This window comes from Aythya ferina (assembly GCF_964211825.1).
Source record: "Aythya ferina genome assembly, chromosome: 3".
NCBI lineage: Eukaryota > Metazoa > Chordata > Aves > Anseriformes > Anatidae > Aythya > Aythya ferina.
The window spans coordinates 25105757-25123083 of NC_140298.1; the positions used below are offsets into that span (position 1 = coordinate 25105757).

The following is a 17327-nucleotide window of genomic DNA, read 5'->3' on the forward strand; positions in this document are numbered from 1 at the left end:
TGAGCCTGATTCTTTTTTATTCTGCATTTGAGTTGTACAATTTTCCAGTGAAATTTCACTGAAAATAGGTAAGACAACATTTTACCAAAGGATCCTTTCAAATCTGTTATGTGGAAACCAAAACTCTCAGTAAAATTAAAAAAAAACTATTACAAATGAACTTGGAAATCAACACAGTGAACTACATCAGTTCTGTTAAAACTTAATGGGACAGAACAAGCAATAAGAGTTACTGATACTTGGACTGATATTCTGATACTATAGCTGATATTCAGAATCCAGCTGATCTACTAAACCAAGCAGTGATCAGAGGAATGAACAAGGGAATCAGCAGTCAGGTAACAGCTGGTATTAAGTTAAAAAAAACATCCCTGAGACAGACTGCTGTAAAAAGATTAAAAAAAAAAAAAAGGCATCATTATCTGCTTTCTCTCTTACAATAGTTTCTCCTTTAAGAATCTGCTATTGTTTTCTGTTGCAGACGAGATACTCAATTTAGAAAGACCTTTTGTGTGATCTGTAACAGCCATTTTTGTGTTCTTACTCACTTGAAATCATATTCTACACGGGTCCTAATTGTAAGAATATATAAGACACTGGGGATTAGTGAAAACTATATTTTGTTTCAAACTTTTTTGATAGCTGTGTTTAAAAAAAAAACACTTATTTTTATTTTTCTGCACTGCAAAATGAAAATCTGAAGATTCCATAACACAAGTCACCTGTATGCATTTCATCCACTGAAGTAATAAGGACAGTAAGGATCACGTAATCCATTTCCTACTTCCAAAACTTAATGTCTAAAGGACTGCACAAGTGTCTCTTGCCAGCAGCATCCCCTCTCAAAGGCAAAGCTATCACTAAATGATGTAAGGTACTTCTCTTTTTCCCACATTACCCAGAACACATCACTGTCCAAGAGCAAAAACTGGTACTGAAGTTAAATAGAAAAATACTACTCATAATGAATGCAATATTTTTGTCCTAAGTGAGATTCATACATTCTCTTGCTTGTCCAGCTTATAAGTATTTACGCCTGGACATTGTAAAAGCTTCATATAAAAGCTTTTTTTTTTTTATACATACATTTCTATTTTTTATTTCTAATTGGACTCACCAACTTCAACAACGCTAACCATAAGAAAGTTAGGAACACACAGGTCTTTAGAAGACAAGGGTAATTCACAAGAGGGTTGTCTGATTCAAAGTTCAAACTACGAGAGAGTAAAACATAACGAGTACACATCAGATGTCTTATCTGATTATAAGCAGAGCAACTTACCCTGATTTTTCTTTTTCTTCAGCCTCTGTATTTGCAGTGGGATTTTCCATTTCTTTAATCTTTTCTTCTTCTTTATCTTCTGCTTTGGTTTCTTCTTCAGTTTTGATTACATTTAAGTCCTTTTCTTGATCAGGCTGAATATGCGCAGAATCTGGCAAATTTTTTCTGTTTCCCTAGAATAGTAAGGCCTTCAGTTAATTCACAAGGCAAAACAAAAATATAAAAAATTTAAAAACAGGCAGACAACACACACAAGTTATTACGAGGAGGAAAAAACAGCTGGAGTCTAGGACTCCTTCTAAAATTACAGCATTTCCATTGGTTTTATTTCTGAAATTCACAACCTAAGTATAACAGACTTCAGAGCTGCAGCCAGTCTCCTAGGTAGCTGTGCAACAGCGATATAAGCATGCATCTCTTTGGCCTGAAACTACAGAAAAATCTTACATCAACACTTCAGGTTACATCTGCACTGAGGAGGCAGAACTACTGGCACCGGTGTTCACTCCCAAGTAACAGCAGATCAACCAGGACTGGCTGCCACTTATACACAGAAGCATTACAGCTGCATCACACCCTGACTTGAAGGGTTACACTGCTTCCAGAGCAAACCACTAAGCCTGCCCTGTGCAGTATTTCAGCTTACCACCTTGTGTTTCCTTCACTAAAATCACTGAGTCAACACTGGATTTTGAAAAGGTCAAAAAACATTTGCCTCTCTGGACCACTGAACTACACTGGACCACTGTGTACGTTGTGTGGTCCAGATCTTTTTAGAACTCCACTGGTTTCATTAGAGTGGTGAAGTAAATCCAAGATTTAAGAGTGCTTAAAAAGCCTAGCCCAATACAAAATGAGATCAGCACTGAAGGATAAAGCAGCATGCTAACTGGTCTCCATTGACCTGGGAGGGACACAAACAGGTGCAACACTGCAGCTGCTTCCTAACAAGTCAAACATTTTGAGATCATGAGCCCCTAAAAGCAGGCACCTACGGATATATATAGCTCTAATCTGTTGACCTTAATTTATTTTTACAACATGTTTTTGTCTTGTTTTAAATCCATTACAGAGATTTCAATCTTAACGCAGATTGATTATTATCAACACACTACCTGACTTTATCAGCAGGATATAATATGAACATTGAAGTATTTTACCGTAACAGTGGGCTTATCATTTTCTTTACTTTCATTATCATTCTCAGCTAGCTTTTTGTCTTCTTGTTGTACTGCTGCTACTTCTTCTTGCTTGCGCTCCTCCTTATCCGCTTTTATTTCTTTCACATCCTGCTCTGGATCTTCACGCATCTTCAATTCTTTTTCTTTTTCACAGTCTTTACAAGGCTTGCTTGTCACCTTCTCTGGTAATGCCATTTGAAATTCAATATTTGCTGAGGTGCAATACTCTTCAAAGCCGTAGAGATATCTTAAAAAAAAATTCTGATAAGCAAGTTTCTTTCAAGAAAGACTATACTACCTAGCAGAAGCTTAAAAGGAACAATATGTTTTGTAGCTTACAAAGACTGCATTATAACCAAAAGTACAGAATTTATGTATATTGCCACCACCATGAGATCACTCTTTTTAGAGCTTTTTTAGCACACACTTCAAAACTTTCCTACTTACTTTTTGTATGCACATTTAACATTATATCCTGCAGCTGAATTCAACACAGGAATTCCAAGATCTTGATAAACTTGCTTCCACACTGCTCCACTTTCAATCTATTAGAGAAAATAAAATGATGGTTGCTCATTTAATTCACTGACACACAGAAGACTAAGCTGAGAACTTCTACAATTTTGGATAATAATTATACTTAATTTCCTCTGATCTATAAAATCAGTACTTATCACATGCTATTTCCCTGTAACACAAACCGTAGGCTACTGTAACTACTTTAAGCAAGCTAGCATTTCTGCATTCCAGTAAGTCATAGCCGGTCTTTCTCTCCAGGTGGTAATAAAACAAAGAAAAATAATACAAAGATCAGTATGTCATTCTTATTTTAAGGAAATTCTTAACTATGACAGCTAGAATTTTAATTAAATTGCAAATAAAGAGTCTCATTTAAAGCATTAGCAATACTCCGTCCTGGCAGTACTGCAGCAGACACACTATTAGTCATGTTATGCCTCTAATATGCCCTTCGGTGACAGAGCTTGGTGACATTATGACATGCTAATTTCTCACTATCTGTGAAGGTAAAGCAGATATACTGTGATAACCAAGTTCAGCATCCTCTGCTGTCCACTGGTAAGGTGGCATTGCACAAACACACCTCCTCAACCAACAGGCTAGATTTAAGGGAAGTAGCCCAAAGCAGTTACAGAATCTGCTTGGCCAAGAATTCCACATGCCCCAGTTACTGCTCCAAGACCAACTCCACCAAACCCAGTCAGCATTTTCCTCTATATATAGCCCCAAACAGACAGGAGTTAAGAGTCTCATATCTAACCTTAACTTAGATTACTTGCCTTTGAGATCTTACTGAGCAGACTTTCACCTTCTGCGGTTTTATCAGACAGACAATTACTGAAATCTCACATAAACACACATACTGGCTGATTTTATGCAGCAGTAATTAAATATGTTGAGTAGACATTTAATTTATTTATAATATAACTAGTTTGTTTCCTGTTAAAACATGCTTTTCAGAGCTACAGTGTATCTTAGACAGCTGTGGGATTTCATCTTATACATCTGAAGTTCCTGCATCAGATTCTTCTTCATTACCACTTGAAGGAAAACAACACCCCCAGGTTGTACAGATCTGGAATACTCATCATACTAATACTCACATTGTCAAATCCTCCAAGCTTATGTACAAGTCTGAACAATTTGAAGAGATTCAGATTTCTATATCCTAGTACAGGTCGTTTGTTAATAGGAGTCCCTGTAAAGAAAGACAGTTATGAAAATAATGCAAAAACATTTTAATAACAAGAAATCCACACCATATACACTACTATGCTATTAAATACTATATAAACTTTCTGATGACCTTATGCACCTGCTACTTTTTTCTCTTCATGAAACTAGAAAAAACTCAAGAGCTTTAATAAGCCATTCTCTTATAGTTCAGTAATATAAGTAAGTTCATACATATGCATTCCTCCATATATTACTGAGTATGCACAAATGATGTAATTTTTCTTTGTACTTAAATTACACATAATTTGGTTTCACCCATTGAAACAATTACATCTCCACATACAAGTGTTGTCCTAGGAAGGGACAGAGTCAAGGGACAGACTGTTACCTTCTAAATAGAGGGGAAGCCAGGAGTGAGGAATGCAATCACACCGTTTCTGAAAATGAACTGCAAAGTATTACTAGCTTACAGATTCAAGATTCAAGCTAAGCAAGCCCTCTGCCTTCAGCTTCTACAAGTCAAACACAGATGCCTACCCCTGTCTTCCATAAACTTGTATAATTGCTGCAGAAAGTTCTCTCTTTCTTCGGGAAAAGGCTCTATTTCCTCCTGTTTAGAAAAAGGAACATAAACATATCACCATTTTGAGCCCTCATTAAGAAAACCACTGCAATGATTAGTTTAGGTTCAAATACTCAAGTTTGTTTTACTGTAGTCAGCAACACAATACTGTAAAGAGTGAACATGGCTTCAGTGCTATGCTACATGGAAGTAATTTTTACATATCACAAACAACTTTACAAAATATGTAAGATGATAACTGTAAAGATCCATCTGAAATTGGATTTTTGATGAATCAGTGCCATAAATATCATAAATACCATAAATCAAGATGTATTCTCAATGTTGTTCCATTATGCATGAAGTCTGGAAGATATCAGTATTAATGATCAAAAGATTTTATCAGATCTCTCTTTTTCTTCAGCAAGTTAAGCAATTTCTCAATGCTTGGATGCACTAGGTGACTTTCAAGGATGAAATGAAAGATTAAAATTGTGCTTGCACTTTCTTGGGAGCTCTAATCCACAGCACTGACAAACCGCAGCCAATGACACTGCATGCATGGTGCCATGAGGTACCAGCTGAATGCGTGGTGAGCAGGATCAATCCCAGAACTGAAATAACGGATATTTTGGATGTTCAGTTTGTCACACTAACAATTCTGTGTTAGGTTCACTTCAATTAACAGTGGGGTTTCATAACAAAGCACTAGGGTTTAATTTCCTTAGTAAATACCATTTGCCACAAGCAGCTGCAACAAAACATTAATACCATAATCAGAATTCTTAGAAATTGATGAGTAAGCTACTTCAAAGCAATACACTGAATACAAGTTGGCTAATTTTTTGCATGCTTCTTTAATACTACCTGTAAGCTTCCAAAAATAACTAGTAAAACCTAAAACAATTTACGCTCACATTTCACAAGCAAAGGTAAAGGAAACACTGCTAGCAAGCAAAGGATTCAAGCTGTTATCATAAAAGTTGAAAGTGACCACAGTCAACAAATTACTTGAGTTTATATTTTTTTGTGGGGGGTGGCAGGCAGGCAAGTAGAACAGATGCAGGGAACTGTTGTGGGTGTTATATTTGTTTTTAAATCTCAAATGACAAGCACTTGGAAAGGACTTGTACCAGCATACTCTGGAAGTGGTGAAGAGATCAAGAGGACCTACATGGGATTTTCACATTCCTCAACAACAAGAGAGCACTTGCCATAAAAAGCAATCCCACAGCGCATTTAGGGAATGGAAGATGGGAAGAGGGGAAAGCACTGAACTCAGGAAATCCAAAGCTTTTAAGAAGCAAAAGTATAACTTTCAAATACTAGGGGAAATAAAGGTGTGTCGTGGTTCCGCTCGAGTGGGCAGCCGAGCTCCACCACAGCCGCTCTCTCACTCCCCCTCCTCAAAGAGGAATGGGGAGAAAATATGTGAAAAGGGCTCAAGGATTGAGATAAGGACGAGAAAATCACGCAATAATTATTGTAACGGGCAAAACAGACTCGGCATAAGGAGATAGTAAGATTTATTGCCTACAACTAACAAGCGAGAGAAGTGAGAAAACAAAGGAAAAAAAAAAAAAAAACAAAAGCACCTTCCCCCCCATCCACCCTCTTCCACCTCCTCCCCCCGAGCGGCGCAGGGGAACGGGGAATGGGGGTTATGGTCAGTCTACAGCACTTCTTCTCTGCCGCTCCTTCTCGGTCACTCTTGTCCCCTGTGCTGTGGGGTCCCACCCACGGGATGCAGTCCTTGATGAACTGATCCGGTGTGGGCTTCCCACAGGCAGCAGCTCTTCCAGAACTGCTCCAGATATGGGTCCGTACCACGGGGTCCATCCCTCAGGAGAAAACTGCTCCAACCTGGCTCCCCTACGGGCAGCAGCTCCTGCCGGGTCACCTGTTCCTGCGTGGTCTCCTCTCCACGGGCTACAGGTCCAGCCCGGAATCTGCTCCGGCAGGGGTCTTCCACAGGCGGCAGCCTCCGTCGGTGCAGGGCCACCTGCTCCACCGTGGTCTCCTCCATGGGCTGCAGCGTGGAACCCTGCTCCACCGTGGTACTCCATGGGCTGCAGGGGGACATCCTGCTTCACCATGGTCCTCACCACAGGCTGCAGGGGACTTCTGCTCTGGCGCCTGGAGCACCTCTCCCCCTCCTTCTACACTGACCTTGGCGTAAGGCTGTTCTCTCACTCCCTTGACTCTCCCGGCTGCTGTGTGGCGCAGCGTTTTTTCCCTGTCTTAAATATGCTCTCACAGAGGCGCAAAACAACATCGCTTATTGGCTCGGATCTGGAAAACAATGGGGCCCTTCCCAAACATGGGGCAGCTTCTAGATCTTTCTCACAGAAACCACCCCTATGGCTCCCTGCTACCAAAACCTTGCCACGTAAACCCACTACAAGGTGATGAAAAGGCTGGATATAACACTGCTGCTCTTTCATCACCATAAGATGCAATGCCTGAAGAATACTCTATCTCAGATGTGCTAACTCACGAGGTGCCAGAATGCCAACTAGATACTCCTCATTAATTTTCCCAATACAGAATACATCAGCTTTCTTAGAAAGTGTGCTACGGGGTAAGCTTAAGACCCTGTGTACCTTGGAAAAGAATTTTCACTTTCTCAGAATCTTTACAGAAACTGATACATGCTACACACTGTGATAATAAACTGCTATTAATCTCCAAACATTTACGAATCTCTTAAATAGAGTAAATGACAAGGCTTCCTAGATTAATGGTTTGAGGCAGGTACATCATACTCTGCAATCTTTATTTACAAGTTAAACAGCACTATCAGGTTACTCCGCATCCTCTAACGTATTTGTCCATCTCACAAAGGACAAAAAATTGGTTTATATTCCCAATAATGATATCCGTAATAAAAAGCAATGTGCTTTAAGCAGCATACAAAATTCACACAGTACTGTAACACAGTTCTAAGGAAGAGAAGGTCCTTCTCAATCCTAGCTACCATCGTATTCAGCAAAGGAAAGGGAGGTAACTTGCCATTCTGTTCCACTTGGAAAAATACAGAAAAGAAGGCAACTCATCTTCTCTTTTGTAGAGAAGATTTGCATGTCTTCTCCTATGACAGCATCTATCCGTGAAGCCTGGGGCAATATAAGTAAGAGCCAGGGGAGGGGGAAAATTTTCACATCCTGGAAAGCGCTAGGGCAATCTGCAGGTGGATTTAAAAAGAAATACTCCAAAGAAGCAGTCCACAAATACTGTTTAAGAAGAGATGTTGCTTGATAGCCAGGAGGTTAGAGAGACAACCTACTAAAATCAGAGAGAAGGCTGTTTCTGCAGAAACAGAAAAGACTGTTTTAAAAACCTCCCACTTCAGCAGATGATTGAAACAATAGATACCGCAGAAAAAATCATCAGAAGAGCTGTCACAGTTAGGTCCCAAAATATTTAGCTAAGATGAGATCTTCATGTCTAGCACATGGAAAGACTAGCTCGTACAACACTGCAAACAACTAAGAGGCGCTATAGAGAAAGCTCTGAAACTGCATCTCCAAAGACAAAGGGTACAAGGTCATATACTTGCCAAACATATAGCTAAGATTGCATTTTTTTTTCATCTAAAATAAGTAGTGATACAGTGATTGCTATATAATGACTGTATGTCAACTTGCATAGGTAAAAATCTACTTACATTCACCATGCCCGTGGCTGCATATAAACCTGCTCTGGCAGTTCAAGAATTGCGCTGCCCTGACACAAGTACCCCCCCCCCCTTGCTTCTCAAAATATCAGAGCATAGACTCCTGCACACCGGACTACACAACTTTTGATCAGAGTTGGCTGATCTCCTGTAAGCTTAAAGAACAGACAGAATGAACTCACGAGCATGGAAAGGTGGCAAAGTTTTTACCTCACACTTCGCAGCCTCCCTAAAATAAAGAAGTGAATGAATGAAAGATGGAGCATCAGTATGCCAGAGCCACAATTTCCAGGGATGATGTAGTCAGAGAAAGACTATGTATGACTAGCATTTATCATCCATCTCCTTGAACATTCCACTACAGTTGGAATTTCAGTTTACTGCTTCAGTTGTCAGTTGCATAACAGATTACAGAAAGAGCTCTTGAACCTTTGTGAGAGAAAAAAAAAAAAGTGATCATAGAGGGAGACAGACTGAGTACCCTCAGAAAATATACAGGATGTAAAAGACTCTGAAGTCCCTCTTCCAGCTTCACTGTCAGCTGTGAAATAAAGCTCTTTCAGTAATTTTCTTAGTAGTAGTGATCCTTCATGAAAGGTACAATACATCAGATTTCTTGGTAGTTATTTGAAAGTTTCACAATCTCTCACCATTTCCTTTTCACCACTAGCAAACCAGTAAATTCTGTCTCTTGCAGTTAGAAGCAGAGAGTGAAAGAACAACACGAGCTGCTTGCAGTTTCTGCTTCACAAGACAGCTATGGGACTGGCAAAGCAATTTGAGAACCTAAAACAGCGAGGAAGAAAGGGAACAACTACAGGGTGACAGACACACAGAGAAAAAAGACAACAGCATGACCACGCCACAGCCTACTTCAGTTTACTTTTCAAAAATGCGAAGAACACAGGTCAGGAACAACAGCTTAGAGATGCCTCCGCAGACATGGTTCCTGTGTAAAAGGTAGCAAACTTCCCCGTGTCTTGGAACATGTGATAAATCAGATGCATACTGAGGTAATAGCTTTATAGCCAGTAAAAGAGTTTCATTGTTTATGTAAGCAATTATTTACAGTAGTGCTAAAATCATGCACAGAACTTAATTTCCAGAGGGGAAAAAAAAAAAAAAATCAACATCACTGTAATATGTAATAGGCCAGAGATAAGAAACCACAAAGGGAAACGACACTCTTGTGCATACTGCAATGCATTCATCAGCAACGTTATTATAGAAAGGCAATGTTTTATTCAGATGGAGAGTGACCTAAAAATTGGAAGCCCATATGGGCCACATTCAGAAATGTGATGTTCTGCACTGGTGAAAAAGAAAAAGAACACCTTTGCCTTACAATACTGAAAGAGTATTGTGCAAAGAAAAGGCCTGCCTACCTTTGCATAAAGTTGTATGATTTAATTGCTGATGTTTTCAAAGACAGAAAAAAGAGTTCTTTGCTTTAAAGTTAGCAAAACATACCACACATCCTTCATCAGAACAAATGAAGTATTTTTTTAGTTACACAGATCTTCCCAACTGGAAGACAGTCACACCTTTAATAGGTAGCAGGTAAGTTCTATTTGAAAATACTTACAAGTAAAGGAAACCTTTCTTTCTTTAAAAAAATAAAAAATAAAAAATAAAAATGCATGTGACAGCACACATCAATAGCTATCCTTCTTCACCTTGCTCAGTCCCCAGTAGGTACTGGGGCCCTTCCTCCACTGCATTAAGATCAGCATAGGAAAAACTGGAAAACAGGATCAGCCTCTGAGCTTCAATTTCTATTTTTCATTAGTTCCCACTGACACAGCCTTTTGACTGCACGTGCTTTTTGCTTCGTGATTCAAAAATATTTGTTAGACTTCCATGTTGATATTTTCACATTAACTGATCTTTGTTAAACAGAAATTTTAAAAGCTGAGAAACAAAAGTGTTGCCTATGTTAAGATACTATATGCTGCCAAATATTAACTAAATATTAGCCTTGCTAATTTGTGTCAGGTGTGTATCTATACTATTTGCTAACTTCACTTGCCTCTTCCTCACTGCTGTTATCTTCTTTTTCTTTTTCATCCTCTTCCTCCTCCTCAGCTTCACTGCTGGAGCTGTCTTCTTTCAATTCGGTTTTCCAGTTACTAGGAACAGTTCTGTTTTTATGAAACTCAAGGGCTTGGTCAAAAGCTGTAAGAGAATGAGCATTTGTTAATACTGCAGGAAGAATCAATTTCACCAAATCTTTTAAAAAAAAGAAAAAAAGTAGTTGGGGGAGAAGAGAAGACTGTTAATGAACTGTTCCACCCCTGAATTCAAAGAATCTCAATAAAATCCCCGTTGCCCATCATTATTTGTCTTACCCAGTCAAACCAGCGTTGTCTTTTCTGCACATCAAATCACTCAGAGCTATTACTAGGAATATTACCGTGTTAGTAACTATACATGCAAACAAGGACCTTATGTATTAGGCCATACATTAATACTTGAAAGAATTCCTGTTTCAACAGCTGTACACTGTGCTTTACATAACATTAAAACAGAGAGGAGAAGGAAGAGGAACACAAACCCATTTTAAGAGTTCCATCACACAAACTTCAGCTTTCAAATGAATTTACAATTCCAGTTTCTTGACAGTGCATAAAGATAACTGTCTCAAACCTATCAGGAGTATTGTAGTAGGAATAGTTCTATTAAGGCCTAGCATAACAGACCAAATACTAAATAATGTATAAAGCCAGCATGCACTGTACAATTATATCCTTCATTTGGCACGTCTGTGTTTAAAACAAGTGCAAGATAAGGTGCTTTTTCTTGTTCTTTGACAAAAATTGTTCCTCTAGGTTTTCAGTAACGTTTACCTTCAAGAAATATAGGATGCTTTTCTGTAACACAATTGAAGCTTTTTTTTTTTTAAACACAAGAACCAACTTGATACAGGTTTGGTTCAATTTACGTCACAAAGTAAGCAGGTACACACACAGACAACTTTTCATAAGAAAAATGTATTTTTACCTTGTTTTAACAAAGCATCAGGCTTTGGGGAAGTTTCACTAATCTCCCGCACATCTTTTCTTGGCACAGAAACACTAAATAATTCAGAAAAACATTGAAAAAAAATATTAAAATAGCACAAAGCACTTCTTAATTTCTACTGCAACTATACCCAAAGAAACCAATCTGAACAGGAACTTGGGCTTGGGGAGAGAGGGCAGGGGGAAACCTACACACACTTGACTGCACACACACTTATGTGCATTTCTCCAGTGACGTGCATTGATGCGTAAGTAACTGTTAAATGGTACAGGAAAGTGATAGCCTAGACTTAGTGACTAAACTACAGTGAAACTGTTAAATATTTCAATCTCTCTTCTGCAAAAGCATTCTGTTAAACCAAGCCAAGCAGAATAAATAGCTGGAGCTTTTTAAACAAGAACTGAAACCTGGAAAAAAGAATTGATATACATCAAGCTTCCTCCCTGACAAGTAAGAGTTGAAGAACACAAAGCTCCCTATTCTATTGTGAGTCCCATACAATTTGGTTTTCTAGGTTTCCGTCTTATTTCTTCATTTGAATAGTATCACATCTCTTTTCCAAGAACATGATAATATGCAGCTGCAGCCTATACTGAGACAAACATAATACCTTTCTACCTCAAAAAAATCAATTCTGTGCACACACACGTACATACCACAAGCACAGACATCTTTCCATGGCTGGATAAACCCATGGCCACATCTCTGAAAAGCAGTGTCCTGTTCCAACCAGAGCAGGAAAAATAGGCTCAAGCTGTTCTCAAAGTCACAAAATACTGCTTTGTTTGCCACAATGAAATTAAAACTAATATGGATTTATGTACTTTGTTGTTAACAATGGGGGCAAGGCTAATTCTCTCACCATGTAGGCCATTGAGAGTTTTCTAAACATTAGAAAAATCTTCACAGAAACTTTCTGAACTGATGTTATTGATACTTTACCCACATCTCATATTGTGTTTCCCTGAACTGGAACATGTTTTTATTTAATCAACCTCTACATTCCTACTCACAATTTGCCATCCTTGAACGAGCGAACGAGAATATTGTCTTTTTTCACTGCAATATCATCACTACAATCTGGACAAACCACCTGCAAAGATATTAAAAACACAAAGTTTAGAGAGAAAAAAAGAATAACAGGAGAGCAACAGTATTTACCAATGCTTCTCAAAAGTATGTTGGGCTCATTTCTCTTCAGCAACACTGAAATGAGAGCAATTGTGATCCCTTATAGCACAGAAGTGATGGCCTCCTGAAATTACTGAATGCAGAAGTCCATGCTTGCTTCCTGAAGGGAATTGGCTGCTGCTGCCACAGACATGAAAAAAACAACCTCCTAACAAACACTAAGTACGTGCCGTGTCACCAAGGCTGATTCTACTCCTCATCCTAGGAGGACTGCATTTTCACCAAATGCTGCCACCTGAGTCAGAGACCTCTCCTGAAAACCTTCCAAAATTGCAAAGATGTCACAACCCACAGTTTGGGGGAGGGGGACAAGACACCACAGACCTTGCAGGATATACAAAATGCAACTTTATAAAAGGATGATTCATAAGTTACCTACCTAGAAAAGTGTTTCAAGTACATGGATTATGATAGGCTCTTTAAATCAAAGAGTAGATTAATCAAGCCTAGCACTGAGACAACATATTAATTACTTTTTGCGGTTTTATAAGCTATTTGAAAGTAACTAGTATGCAAGTCACTAATTTAAAAACTTCAGGAATTTAATATCATGTACATTATTTATTGAAACTTCAAACTTTGGGAACAGAAAAGCAGCCCTTTCCAGCACTCTTCTCTTAAAACTTTTATAAGTTCTCTAAAAGTTAAGAAAATTCTGGCTGCTATGAAACCCCAAGGAGCACAAAATGACTGTGGACCTAATTTAGTCCTGGTAAACACCACCTCTCTTGTACCAACCACTTCCAGTCTTATTTTTTTTTTCCAAACACATGAAAGATGCTACCATGACAGACTGGTCTTCCTTCTTACATAGGTCACCAGCCACAATGTTTTACAAGTTAGAGTCAAAAGCTCCAATCGATTTGGAAACAGTTGTTAATCATACAGCACAGGCTACACAGCATCAAAGTTTTAGCAGTCAGAAGTTCACTTACAAGTTGAAAAGCCACTTAACGCTATCTCACCTAGTACCATACATCAAGCATCATCTCAATTTTGCCTGAATCAAGTTTTCCTGACTTCCTTGCAAAACAAAATCCACTGCATTTACAGGAGGATGACAGAGATGATCCTATGTAAGCTCAATTTTCTGAAAATGCTGCAAAGAAGATTTCTTCACTGCACCTTCCAAAAGCCTTTAGGTACATACTAAAGCCCAACAATACTATAAAGCTTACCAAATCACACTCTCTCACACGAGGAGTAAACGTCAACCCTTTTTAAGATTATAATTAGCTATTGCTGTTTAAGACATCACACACAAAAAATAAAACACTCACACAACCAAAAAATACATGCTGGATTAAACCAATGCAGCCACCAAAGACTTAGAAAATATATAAACCAAATTTAAAACTCTGTAGTTTTAGATTGTAATTTATAAATGTATCTGGATATAGGACTGATATCCAAAGCAATTAGTTTCTATTACTAATCTTGACTGTTCTTCACTGTGAAGGTCTAGACTAATTCCTGAACTTTCCACATTTGTGCATCTTGTACAACATCCATGTGTTTTAACACAAACCGTACCTGTCCACAGTATAAATAACAAAGTGAAATATGTTGTGGATACATATTCAGAATATTAAGCCTGAATTTTCATTTTTCGCATAGCTATAGTTAGCTACACCACAACATTTAAGCAAAAACGGTCAATAACAAAATAAAATTACTTTGTTGATGAAGTACAGGAAACCACTTATCAGGTAAAAGAATGGAGAGGTACAGCCAGAATGGGCGGGGGGAAGAAGCTGTTTGGGGCACAGATCTATTCCCTGGCATAACCTTTCCGGTTAAATACAGTACGATGTTTATTTGCAGCGCTATAAACCTGATTACTAAAGTAACAGTTAATCTAGGATAAGCTATTTCAGAGTTAACAAGCTCCATCTTCAAACTTTATCCTCCTACTACTTCTCATTCATTTCAGGAAACTCCACGGAGAACAAGCTATTCCATTCTCCAAATGACAGCTAAAGAAAGAACAGGGTGTATCTTTAGTACTCCTTGGGAGAATAAGCAACAGTGCAGTTAATCTCTAAGCTCTGACCCACAGCTATCCTGATTAGTAGCTCTACTCCATGCATGCAGAATGGCTAACGGGGCCCGCCATGGAAACTGCTCCCAGTTACATGCATGAGCAGAAGGGCCAACCCAACAGCGTGACATAAAACACGTCGGTGTAACTGCCCGCTGCTCAGAGTACAGCTGCGTTAGGTACCAACCAGGAGGGAGGGGATAGCGCACCAATTTGGACGACAGCCGTCAGGAAAGAAACAGCTCGATTTTCTTCCCTATTACTGCAAATTTCTGTTAAAGCTCCCTTTCATTAAGGTGGCACCTCCTTGCCACATATACTGCCCTCTCCCTTGCTGCAAAAGAAGCTTTAATGACTCATTCTCTCCCACCAATTTTCCAAAGGGAATCCTGCTGGAAAGCTTCTGGACTGCGTTGCAAGGCACAGGAGGTGTTGAGTAGAAAGTTACAACTGAGAAATACCGCACACACTACAAAGAGTTAAACGCTACAACGGCAGCATTTCAAAGTCTGAGCACAAGTCTTCCCAAAATTAGATAAAACATTTTCAGCAGTGAAGTTCTAATTGCCAGGGAGAAGTTATTCAAGTATTTGAAAGCAATAAAATATAAATGAAAAAGCATAATACTGGAGGTACCACATACAGAAATACATTAATTTCTAGATGTGTAAGTCAGTCTACATACAAACCTTAGACTAATAGTGATGTTTTATTACAGGTTTATTTGTAAAAAAAAAAATGTCTTTAAACCAAAATAAAGATAATTAAGATTTGTACTAAGAGACTGGCATTATTTTAAAGGAAATTCACTAGCAATTCTCTACTACCTACCTACAGCAAAAAAGAATAAAATCTAATAGGTTTACACTGGAACTAGAAAGATAATGTCTACTTAGTTACAAAACTTTCCATCTTTGTTCTTCTCATATCTTCTCACTTAATAAAACCTGGTAATTCAGAAAAACTACATACAACAGCATAGGTAAAAAACCCTCAAATATTATTTCAGTGGTACTACTCAACACACTATCAAGCTGGAAGTAGGCCAGCTAGCTCTGGCTGTTTGGAAGAACTAAAGCCATTCATCAGTGACTGTGTAAATGCATTTACATGCATAGCATTTCCTTTGACTACTATGACATTCAAATTTTAAGAAACATACTAACAGTATAGATGAATCCCCTGAAAAGGAAAAATAACACTTTTCTTTAACACTAGCAAATGCATTAACTATTTTGCAAAATTAAAAATAAAGATGAAGTCTTACCAAGGCTGGAAACCACAGAGCTTTCTTTTTATCCACACTGAAGCAGTCCACACACACAACTTTTCCTAGTAACTCGTCACTTTGCTTCCTATCATCTTCATCTTCATCGCTGGAAGAGGATGAAGATTCTTCTTCAGGACTAAATGACAGAAAAAAACTTAAAACTCAACTGCTCAAACCTCATCTACTATAGTTAGAGGTGAACCGGAGCTAACTAACTGTCTAAAAAGTATAAATGATAGTAACTTGAATTGAATGGTACCTTAAGATAGAAGTGAATAAAAATATTTATAAGGACATAAAATAATTTTATAAGTAACTATAAAAGTATTCATAGCAAAAACCGAAAATATTACAAGCTCAGAAACACTGTCTGGACATTCAAAACTAATTCTGAACAGTGTTTCACTAAGGCAAAACTACTGTGGTAAGTATAGCTTTGGACCATTATTAAGTGAAACTGATTTTCCCCCCTTTTAATGTCCCTATGCTTTTACTTTAACAGCCACAGGCTATAAGCCTGCTGTCATCTGTCAAACGGAAGACAAAGTTATTCTGAGAGAGGACAAATCTCTGAAGAAGAAACATCAGCTACGAAGATAAATAGCAAGAAGAAAAAAAAGTTTTTTATTTATCCTGAAATAGATGGGGTTTTTTGCTTGTTTTTATTTAAAGAGAGCTGCAGTGATAAGTTTCAATGACTACTTCAATTTCACATTGAACAAAGTAGATGGGCAAAGGTGCAAACATATTTTGATTACAAAAAGGTTTCCACTCATTTTTTGGTTGTTCCAATAAAAAGTTACACCTGATTTTAACCATATAGGGACCCACACGTAGAAAAATATTCCAACTAAAATTGCATGCTATCAATTAAAAATGCTCAGCACTATATATACACATTATGTGTATTATCTTCTATTATTATTATTTGACTATTTTTTTTTAGACTACTCACTTTTAAAGTTAATTCTCAGAAAATATACAGCATGTTCAATAAGCATATAATGCAGAATTTTAAAAGCTACCTTCCATTTTTCATATAGCTACTTTTGTGCAATAAGCTCAATATTAACAGAAGACTCACAGTTAGCATTTGCATAATGGATGACAGCTGTTTTATAGCCTAAACTGAATTACTGTTTTATGTTACCCACCCCAATTTTACATCACTTGCAGTGCTCATAGATGAAAGGATTTTTCCCAATATCCTTTTTTAAAAGTATTGATTTCTTTTAAAATACAGTATAAAAGTCTTTTAGGCTGCTTCTTGGGGTTGGAGAATCTCTTGTGGGAAGAGAACAAAGCTAAGGACAAGAAAAAGCCAGGACTATCTTAGAGAGACTAAAACCTAGCTCAGTTCACCAGCATGTTGTACAATCTTTTTACCCAGTTTGGTCAGTATGAACCG

General features: G+C 38.0%; 1 protein-coding gene across 2 annotated transcripts in view; it reads right to left on the reverse strand.

Moving 5' to 3' along the window:
• Positions 1–17327, reverse strand: part of ARID4B (AT-rich interaction domain 4B) — an 87079-nt gene that overhangs the window by 28502 nt on the left and 41250 nt on the right. Inside the window, exons 8-16 of one of the 2 annotated variants that reach the window (XM_084514099.1) lie at positions 15917–16025; positions 12431–12510; positions 11397–11470; positions 10426–10571; positions 4696–4768; positions 4086–4180; positions 2911–3008; positions 2443–2710; positions 1283–1455 (exon numbers count right to left, since the gene is read on the reverse strand). In XM_084514099.1, the coding sequence (XP_084370225.1) occupies positions 1283–1455; positions 2443–2710; positions 2911–3008; positions 4086–4180; positions 4696–4768; positions 10426–10571; positions 11397–11470; positions 12431–12510; positions 15917–16025 (1116 nt within the window). Of the gene's footprint in view, positions 1–1282; positions 1456–2442; positions 2711–2910; positions 3009–4085; positions 4181–4695; positions 4769–10425; positions 10572–11396; positions 11471–12430; positions 12511–15916; positions 16056–17327 lie in introns of both variants that reach the window. The other variant, XM_084514098.1, reaches the window with a different exon arrangement.